Source organism: Sarcophilus harrisii, chromosome 1 (assembly GCF_902635505.1).
Source record: "Sarcophilus harrisii chromosome 1, mSarHar1.11, whole genome shotgun sequence".
NCBI classification, from domain to species: Eukaryota; Metazoa; Chordata; class Mammalia; order Dasyuromorphia; family Dasyuridae; genus Sarcophilus; species Sarcophilus harrisii.
The window spans coordinates 688,817,726-688,828,586 of record NC_045426.1 but is presented as its reverse complement, the minus strand read 5'-3'; the positions used below and the strand labels follow the sequence as shown (position 1 = coordinate 688,828,586).

Here is a 10,861-nt window from a genome sequence, read left to right as displayed (position 1 = left end):
ATAGATACAGAAAAAAGGAGGGGGAAGAAAGAGAGAGAGAAAAAAAGACAGAGAAAAGAGAGAAAGAGGAGACAGAAAGAAGGAGGGAGAGGGAAAGAGATAGATATACAGAGAAAGAGAGAAAGAGAAAGAGAGAGAGAGGAGAAAACAGAAAAAAAGAGAAAAGGGAGAAAGAGAAAGAAAGGGGGAGATGGAAAGAGACAGAAAGATAGAGAAAGGAGAGGGAGAGGGAGAGAGAGAGGGAGAGGGAGGGAGAGGGAGAGGGAGAGGAGAGGAGAGAGAGAGAGAGAGAGAGAGAGAGAGAGAGAGAGAGAGAGAGAGAGAGAGAAAGAACAAGAAAAAAAGTGGGGGACAGACAGACTGACTGAATGAGACAGAGATTTTCTCTTCTGCTTAAGAATTCCAAGAAGACAAATACAGAAGTGTCTGGAATATTTATTATGCACAATGTGGGCATTTCTAATGAGGCAAGTTAATTAAAATAAGAGATGTGACAAAGGGTTCCTTGGCAAGTGGAAGGAGCTGGATGCTTAGTTAATAGTCGTCCTCCTCTCCCACATCCGGCACAGGGTCCCCCCTGCGTCTCTGTCTTTCCATTTCCATGGGCACCGGCCCTCTGGGGATGTGGTATGGTCTGAAGTAGGGGAGACCCAGAGGATACGGAGAGAGGGGAGTCCCAGGTAGATGAGAAAGGAACAGAGAGGGGGCTCTGCTCTCCATCTGGGGAGGGGTGGGATAGGGTGGTTCAGAGGGAATGTCATATGGAATGATCTAGAAATAATTGCAACAGGGGACAAATGTGCAGAGGATTCTCTGGGATCCAATCACAATCCTGGAAAGGACCAGAGTCCTGTGCCCCATTCTTCTGCCTCGACCTGCCCTGGGCAGCTGGGATTTATTTATCTTCATTTCAAAGCCTTCAAGGAAGGAGAAATCCCTCCCCTTCCCTTGGGAGGGGGGGAGCTGTGGGACACCCAGCTGTGAAGCGCTCTTTAAGGGGAAGGCCCTTCTGCTGAACCTCACATCTGGAATGCAGCCAAGCACTCCAGGGCCCAGGCCTGCAGCTGCACGGGTCTGCTGCCAGTTTGGGGCATTGTCTGGGACTCCCTCGGTCCCAATGGGCTTCCTGAGCACTGTGCTTGATGTAGGTTGTTCTGGGTGGAAGACACCTGCTCTTAGCAAACAGAATGTCAAGGTCAAGGGAATCCAGAAGCCAATTCTCTGTTGCAACAGCTCACTACCTTGTGACTCTGAGCAAATCCCTCTTCTACTCTGGAGGCCTCAGTTTCTCCATCTGTAAAATGAGGGGAGTCAAACGAGGGTGCCTCTAAGAGTCCCTTCCAGCTATGTGATACAATATAAAGAGTGCTGCCCTTGGAGGTGCAAATCCAGCTTCAGACACTAACTGGCTCTGTGACCCTGAGCAAGTCACTTAACTGCCTCATTTTCCTCAGCTGTAAAATAGGAATAATAAAACAAGGTAACTCTCAGTATTGAGGAGAGGAGACCAATAAATTGATAGTTATAAAATATCTTGCAAACCTTAAAGTGCTAAGTAAATGCTACATTTATTATTAATCCTATAATCCTGGTGATATCATGCTCTCTAGCTACTTTTCGGATAAACTTCCGACATACAATTCTCTCTAGGATGCGAGAAATTGATTTCTTAAACCTCAATATAAAATTTGACATTTATCTTCCTTAAATTTCATCTCAGATTAAGCCCAAAGTTCCCTCCTGTCTATATCTTTTTGAATCCCAGTTCATTCAGGACATTAACTTTCTTTCTTAACTTTGTGTCATCTGCAAAGTTCATGCACATGACAACCTATATCTTTATCTAAGACATTTATACTTGTGCTTTGGGGTCATCTCATGTATGTGTGTGTTTTTGTAAAAAAGAGACAGACACAGAGAGACACACATGCGCACACACAGACAGAGGGACAGAGAGACAGAGAGACAGAAAGAGACAGAGAGAGACAGAGACAGAGATGGAGACAGAAACAGAGAGCAGAGACAGAGAATAAAAGGGAGTGAGTGAGCGAGTGGAAAAATGAAAGTGAGAAGGAGTGTATAAGAGATAGATACAGAGGGACACAGAAAGAGACACACACACAGACACACACTGAGAGGGGGAAATAAAAACAGAGACAGAGACAAATAGAGAGAGTGATAGAGAGACAGACACAGAGAGCAACAGACAGAGAAGAGAGATACACAGACAGAGACAGAGAAGGAAAGAAGGATAGAGAGACAGAGACAGAGAGACAGAGAAGGAAAGAGACACAGAGAAATAGAGAGAAAAGACAGAGAGAGACAGAAAGACAGAAACAGACAGAAATAGAGACAGAGAGACAATGAAAAAGAGTGAGTGAGAGTGAGACTGAGAAAGTGTGTAAGAGAGACAAAGACAGCGAGTGAGAGGGTGAAAGAGTGAGAGTGTAAGTGTGTAAGAGGGAGATAAATACACAGAGAAACAGAGACAGAGAGACAGTGAGAGTGAGTGAGAGAATGAGACTGAGAAAGTAAGAGAGAGGTGGATAAGAGAGATAGACAGACAGAAACACACAGAGACACAGAGAGAGAGAGAAAGAGAGAGAGAGAGAGAGAGAGAGAGAGAGAGAGAGAGAGAGAGAGAGAGAGAACAGACTAGAATGGTGATTTCTAATAGTGTGGGAAAATCCTGGCTTGAAAACTCTATCCACATCTTCTCTGCCCAAACATTACCACTTTTTGAGTCCTTCCATTTCTTTGAAATCACCTAGAGTTACTCAGGCAAAATAGTAATAATATCTCTAATTCTATAGTGCTTTAAGGCTGACATGGTTTTTATCAAATCTAGGAGGCAGGCTGTGAATATTATCCCCGTTTTACAGATGCGGAAACCAGAACTCAGAGAAAGAATAGGATTCTCAGTTTAGAGCTAAAAGAGCTTAGTAGTCAATGGGTTTAGTTCCCTTGGTTTTTATGGATTAAGAAACTGAGGCACACAGAGAAGTGACTCTCCTAGAGTCACATAGTTAAATATCAGAGCTTGGATTTGAATCCAGGCCCTGGATTCTGAAACTTTTTCATTTCCCACACATTGCCTCCCTATTCTGAACTCCAAGAGCACTTCTCTGTACTTCTCCCTGGGGAATTGCTCATGCATTACTTTGTGGCATCTCTCTTACTTCTGGTTTTATTACAAGATTAACACGGGGTTACGGCCGTGTCGGTGGTTCTGTGCCTCAGTTTGTTGCCATCCAGTCATTTCAGTTATGTCTGTGAAAACCCCTTGGCAAAGATTCTGGAACATCTTGTCATCTTCTCTAGCTCATTTTACAGATGAGGAAACTGAGTCCAACAGGGTGAAATGACTTCTTCATAACTCCCTTTGGGGTTTTCTTGCAGAGACACTGGAGAGGTTTGCCATTTCTTCTCTCATTTTACAGAGGAAGAAACTGAGACAGGATGAAGTGACTCATCCAGTGTTACACAGCTAAGAAGTGTCTGAGGCTGGATTTGAACTCAAGTCCTCTTGCCTCCAGGTCCCAAACTAACCACTGTGCCACCTAGCTGCCCAATTAAAATGGGGGGGTTTATTATTTAGTCATATCTGAGTCTTCATGACCCCATTTGGGATTTTCTTGGTACTGTCAAGTTGATCCTTCACAAGTATAAGAGAGGGGAGTCCAAGATGGATCACCTAAAACACATCTGTGGGCAGTTTCCCTGAGTGCAAGAACAGCCTGACTTGGCTCTATCACGCCTCCAAGAGAACTAATGCAATACTAAACTAAACTGCATTCGTTCTAGGAGGCAGAGTGCCCAGGACCGTCCTCTGTTGGGCTGGCCCCATCTGGGTAGAGTTCTGTGTTCTGTTCTGGGGGCCACATTTTACAAGGGACATTGATAATTTGAAGTGTATCCCCAGGAAGGGGCTTTTTTGGGGGGAGTCTCTTTTTGTATTACTATTTATGGAAATACATATTTGTTGTTCAGTCATTTCAGTCACAATTGCCTTTTCATGACCCCTTTTATGATTCTCTTGGCAGAGACACTGGAGTAGTTTGCCATTTCCTTCTCCAGCTCATTTTACAGAGGAGGAAACTGAGGCAAAATAGGGCAAGTGACTTGCTCAAGGTCTCACAGCTAGGAAGGCTCAGAGGCTGGATTTGAACTCAGGTCTTCCTGATCTAGGTCTACCATTTTGTGCACTTCGATGCCACCTAGAGGCTCCATGTTATTATCATCAGTCCTCATTCCAGGTTACTGAGACTTTTGGGAATCCATCTCTCATCCAGGGCCATTGGCTTTCCCAACAGCTTTTTGTCCTATGCACAACTGCTAAGTATAAAATTCAAGCCTTCTTTCAGGGCACTGGTATTTGTGTCTAAGTACCATCTTCCGTTTTTTGGTTTAGACTTGTGATTTTATCCATGTAGGGAATTTTGGGTGTGTAAACTCCCTCCAGTGAGGAGAGTAACAGCAACTTTCTTAGAGAGTTATAGGTGGAGGAATGGACATCGGCAAGCTAAATGACTCAGGATCAGCCAGAAGTGTTCTTCCTGGCTCCGAAGTCAGACCTCTATCCACTATTCTATACTTGTCTCCTCCATCAGACTATAATATAAACATTATATTATCTTATATTATAATTATTTATATATAATATAATTATATTATATTATAAACATAAATAATATAAACTCCTTGAACCACAGGAACCACCAAGATGACTGCACTGGGCAGTCTCATTTTTAAGGATTCCATGACCTTCTGAAGCACCGTCCACTTCTCAATGTCCTTCCGACAATGGGGTGCTGGGAGCTGAGCCCAACTTCTGTCTCAATTGGGCACTCCCTTATACACTCCCTACTGAAGCAAGAACCCATTCTGAGGTACATGCTTACCCAGAGCCCACAGAGGGGAATAGGAGATGGATTGTCCTTGACCTAAAGGGGGAGCAAAGGAAGTGAAAGAAGGACATATGTGGACGTTGCCTCTGACGGGAAGAAATGACCCAGCCCAGTGGGGAAGAGCGAATGAGAGATGTATCAATTGACTTAGAGATGGACATATATTAAATATGGACTACTAAAAACAGGTCCCATTAAAGGTTTCGGGCGGTACAACTGGACCATTCCTGCATAAGTCATCCGGTGCTTTGGGCTAGATAGAAATGGGAGTTCCAATTTGTCCTTTAAAATACTAATCACAGAGTTTCCAGAAATACGAAGCCAATTTGCATCAGATCTGAAGAACCTTTTATTTGTCCCAAGGGCTCATCACTGCCCCATGTCATTGCCTTATAGATCGGGCTTATGGATGTAGATGTGGACTCTTCCTTAAGGATCCTATGGATCATTTGCTGGGAGACAGGGGAGAGGAGATTGATAAATCAAATCAATGCATATTTCATAATAGCTTGTATTTTAATATCTTGTAATTATAATAGATTTAAGGTTTTCAAGGCTCTTTACAAATATTATTTGATTTTATACCCACAACAACTGTGGGAAGTAGATGGTATTATTATTCCAAGGAAATGGCGGATGCTTCAACTGGGGAAGAGATGACGGAGAGGGGACATGTTGACTATTGGCCAGATTTTGAGGGACTGTAACGCACAAGAGGGACTTGGTTTACCCTGTTTGTTCCCAGAGAGGACACTGGTCAAACCTGCCAGAAAGGCAGATTTTAACTGGATATGAAGGAGAATGAATCGGGAGAGCTGTCCAGCTAGGATTCCATAATTCTTTGCCCCAAGTCTTCCTGGAGAGCAGTGTGGTGCCACAAAAGGGCAGCCCAGTCAGTTACTTACTTAAGATCAGCCAGAACTGTTCTCTCTGGCTCCAAAGTCAAGCCTTCTATCCACTATTCTCCCCCTGTCTCCTCTACCAGCTATAATGTATGACCTTGAGGGCAGGAACCGGTTTTATACTTTGTGATATCACCCCCTTCACCGAGGAGACAGGTAGCAGTCAGTAAAGGTGACATAACTGGGGCAGCTAGGAGAGTCAGGAAGACCTGAGTTCAAATCCTCACCTCAGAGACTTCCTAGCTTCCTAGCCCTTCCCTGGGCAAGTTAACCTCTCTCAGCCTCAGTTTCCTTCTCTATAAAATGGGATAACAATAATATCTACTTCCCGCAGTTGTGGATATAAAATTAGTATTTGTAAAGTGCTTTTCAAACTTTAAATTTGTTATAATTACAAGATATTAAAATATGAGCTATTGTGAAATATGTATTGATTTGATTTATCAATCTCCTCTCCCCTGTCTCCCAGCAAATGATGCATAAGATCCTTAAGGAAGTATCTACATTGTCCAAGCTCAGGGTTGGAATCCCCAATTTTTGAGTGGTTCCTGTCCTGTCTTTATGGGTACCACGAGGCAGGTTGGACTTGATGGCTTGAAAGCAGGGACTCTCAGCCTTTTGAGAATCATGGGTTTTTTCTGGCAATCTGGTGAGACTTATGAACTGGCCCCTCCTCAGAATAACTTATTATTATTATGATTATTTTTGCTGCTGAGGCAGTTGGGGTTAAGTGACTTCCCCAGGGTCACATAGCTAGGAAGTGTTAAATGTCTGAGACCAGATTTGAACTCCGATCCTTCTGACTTCAGGGCTGGTGCTCTATCCACTGCGCTACCTAGCTGCCTCTATTATTATTATTTTTAAAAGCATAGAGACCTTTTCTTCTTTTCCTTTCCCAGGCCCAAATTCTCTTTTTTTCCCACCCGTCCCCTACCCATCATGAAGGCAAAACTGCATCAACCCTGACAATTCCATAGAGTTGTGCAAAATGCATTAGTCCTGTTGGGATAATGTTTTTAAATGCATAAAACACATAGGATTCCAAGAGTGTCCAACTATATCAAAACAGAGTGATCATAATATAGATTAATATTATATTATCCTATGTTATTATACATATGTATATTATATATGTATAAGTACATACACACACACACACACATTTATATATAACCTAAAAAGAAATTCATGAATGCCAGGTAAAACCTGCAAGGTTTCGATCAAAATTTACGAGCCTCTAGGATTCAGTTTCCTCATTTGTAAAAAAGAAGTATTGGACCAGGAGAATTGAGAGTCCTTTTTCACTCTCTCCTTTGGAGTCTGATTCCTCTTCCCCTGATTGGTGGATTGTCCCCAACTCTGATTGATTTTTATGGGGGGTATTTGTCTCATTCAAGCAAGTAGGTGGCCCACTGGATAGAGTACCTAGCTTGGAGTCAAGAAGATCTGAGTTCAAATTCTGCCTCAGACATTTACTAGCTGTGAGAGATTGAGCAAGATACTTTAACACTCCATAAAATAGGTATAACAGCACCTCCTTCCCTGCTATGTTGTGAGAACTGAGTGACAGAAAATAGGGAGAGTGCTGAACAAAAATTAAAGTATTGTATGTAGGCTATTATTATTGTTCTGACTTTGGGCAAGTCAGTTTCCCCATATGTAAAAATGAATTAGGTAAGGAAATGGCAAAACACTTCAATATCTCTGCCATGAAGACCCCAAATAGGATCACAAAAAGCCAGACATGACTGAAAAATGACTGAACAACAACAGTGATGATTAAGCTATAACAATCCTCACAAGTGGGCATTCAACTGCTGTTCAGATTCTCCCTTCTCTGTCCTTAGGAAGGGGTTGCTCACTACCTAGAAGGCAGCCTTTTTCATTTTAAAATCTACTTAGATTTGCCACTGAGTTTCTGTGACAAATGTTTAGCTGCAATTCCTGCTCTTCTAGTCCCGGATCTTTTTCCTCTATTCATGACCCATTTCCAGAGATCACCATTTGTGTTTCTGAAAGAATAGGAAGTAGAAGGGATTTGGACGACTGGAGTTCAAATTATACCCCAATTTTGTTTGCCACCCTTGGGATCTTAATCAAGTTACTGGACCTCAGTTTCTCCATCTGTAAAATGAGAAAGTTAGGTTTAGGTGGACTTTCTGGCCATGACTATGGGGTAATGAGTCTGAGGCTCTGGGCTCTCTCCTGCCTGGCTCCCACCAGCCTTGGGACTTACCCTGGGTGGGGTTGGGCTGCTGGTTGATGCCCTGGCCCAACTGATCCGTGAGCCAGAGCTGCATCCGGATAAACGGTTCCCGCCCTTTCTGCGTCAGCTTGCTCCACGGCTTGGGCCGGGACAGCATGTCACTCACGCTGCCTTGGGACAAGCCCAGCACCTGGAGGGACGAGGAAGAGGGACAGTCAGTAGTGTCACAGTGATCAAGTTTCCCACCTCTCTTGGCCCAGCCTGGGTCATTTTCAGGCCCACTGGAGGTGCCATTATGATTTCCCCTGGGGCTGCTCTGGGAAAAAGTCCCCTGGATAGAACAGCTCTCTGGGTGGGCCAGAGAATCCCAAGGCCATTATGCTCAGTCTCAATGAGAGTCTGATTTTCCTAAGCTCTTCAAAAATGCAAGCTTGAGGACAGATTTTCATTTTTTTTTTTTTTTTTTTTGTAGCTCTAGTGCTGAGCACATAGTAGGTGCTTTGTAAATGTGTTTTGCATGAATGAATCAATGTATCCCTCTAGTAGGATACTGAGGGCAGGGACGGTCTCACTTTTGCATTTGTATCCCTAGTGCCTAGTAGAGTGCTTCCTTTTGAGTAAGGAACTCAATAACATGTGTTAAATTGGATTGAGTTTGGCTGGCTCTCAGTGCCAGGGGGTTGGAAGAAGTCCCTCTTCCCATTAGAATCTTTGGCTTTCCTGAAAAGCTCCAAAGATCCCCTGGACTTCTGTGGACAAGACAATGGCCTAGGAGGTCAAGACTGAATGCCTTGATAGCTCTGGTGCTTTAAAGGGGAATCCTTTCAGAGGAAGCTGTCCTTCTGTTTCTCAGTTTCGCCTTCATTAGCCCTCCAGCCTTTCTGGACAGTGGCGCATGGGGGAGCATAGCATGAGCCCTCCTTTATGGACTGTCTCCTCCTATTAGAGTGTAAACTTCTTGAAGGAAGTTTACACACCCAATCTTCTGTTTTTACCCTAGGGAGTGACTGCATCTCAGTACCTGGCCCTTAGTGCTTTTCTTGCATAGTCTGTTTTGTTCCCTTGCCCGCCACAGAGCCCAGTAGGGTAGCCCTTACCTTCTCTCCAAAGATCCTTTGGCAGATGCCGTTCTTGGCCAGCTTCTCCTTGACCTGCCGGGTCAGCTCCAGCGTGTCCACCTCCCGGTACATGTACATCTCGTACTGCTCTGGGGTGAGGGGGGGCACCGTGGGCTTCAGGGTCCGGGGCACATAAGCCGGGTAATATGCCAGCCGTCCGCTGCCGGGCAGCTCTGAGCCGGCCCCCTCCAACTTCATCTCCCCCACCTTGGGCAGCTCCTCCTCCCCATTGGTGGCTGCTGGGACCTCCTCCTCGTTCATCAGGGTCTCCCCGGGCTCTCCCCGGGGCCAGGGCCTCCCGTTGGCTTGGCTGGAGTAGCTGGAGGAAGAGGAGGAGAGGGACGGAGACACAGATGTGTAGGGCCGGCTGAGGACGCTGCGTTCTGAGGCCCAGTGCTGGTCAAAGTAGGAGCCGGCGTCGCCGATCTCAGACTTGACCTTGCGGATGATGCTCTGGACGAAGGCCGCGGGGGACAGGACGGTGAGGGGGGTCTGCGTGGCGCTGCTGCTGGTCACCCCCAGTCCCGCCGGCCCCTCCTCCTGTTTGATGTAGGCCTGGACGATATTCTGGCTGACGGCGGCCAGTGTTGGGCGCTCGGTGGGGGAGGGGGGCACTGAGCGCCTCCCACCACGGCCGGACGACTCCATCTCCAGCAGGGCCTGTTGCTGGGCCTGCATCTCCCGCCGCGCTTGCTCCAAGATGCTCTTGATGGCGTCTTCCGAGGTGCTGGTGTTTGTGCCGTTGGGGACGCTGAGCGGGATGGAGGGGTTCTTAGCTTCACCTGTGGAGGGTGTGAGGGAGGGGGGAGACAGAGGCCGTGGAGGTTGGGAGGGAGGGCTGACTTTCAATCCCCCTCTCCCCCATGCTGCTTCATTTCAGGGGACCAATACAGTAACTTGATGATTATCCACCTTATGGATTATCCATTTGGTGAATTATTCGGGGCCTACTTTTAATTGCAGCCTGAGATAAGAGAGGCAAAGTGGGGAGACCTGGGGTCTAACCTCTGTGTTAATGATGACCAACTATGTGCCTGGGCAAGCTACTGCCCTCTGCTGGATTTTATGTTCTCCATTTTTAAAATGAGAGGGGTTAAACTAGATAGACTCTGACTTTAAACCTGGGGCTCCTTCTACAAGAAAGCTGTAACCACAGCCAACTTTTGAATATCTCTTAGGGAACCTCCCCTTTCTTTCTCCCTCCCTCTCTCTCCCTCCCCCCCCCTCCCATATGTCTGGCCTAATGTCCAGCTACAGAGGGTCTGACTGGAATAGAGTAGAAGCTCCTTGTGGGCAAACACTGTTCATATTTGTCTTTGTAACCCAAGGGCTGGAGCTATGATTTCACTGACTAGTCCAGGGATATCAAACTCAAAGAGAAACAGATTCCTTCCAGCACTTAGAAAACCACAAATTCTCATTATCTATGTTGTATTTTTTACATGTTGTAATTATTGACTCCTCCCGGCTTACTTTTAAAGAAATCCCAACTAAAATCCCACCTTCTACAGGAAGTTTCCCCCCTCCCCCAATCCCTCTTAATTCTTTCTGTTAATTATTTCCTTTTTATCTTGTCTCTAGTTTGTTTTGTATACATTTGTTTTCATGTTGTTTACCCCATTAGATCGTAAGCTTCTGGAGAGCAGAGAATTTCTTTTGCATCTTTATGTATTTCTAGCACAGGGTCTGGCACATAGAAGGAACTTAATAAATGTTTATTGACTGATC

The 10,861-nt window shown here is 45.2% G+C and overlaps 1 protein-coding gene across 1 annotated transcript in view; it reads right to left on the bottom strand.

Moving 5' to 3' along the window:
- CUX2 (cut like homeobox 2) overlaps nucleotides 1-10,861 on the bottom strand; it is a 303,004-nt gene that overhangs the window by 13,385 nt on the left and 278,758 nt on the right. Inside the window, exons 18-19 of the mRNA XM_031948557.1 lie at nucleotides 9,113-9,915; nucleotides 8,046-8,205 (exon numbers count right to left, since the gene is read on the bottom strand). Coding sequence (XP_031804417.1) covers nucleotides 8,046-8,205; nucleotides 9,113-9,915 — 963 coding nt within the window. The remainder of the gene's footprint in view (nucleotides 1-8,045; nucleotides 8,206-9,112; nucleotides 9,916-10,861) is intronic.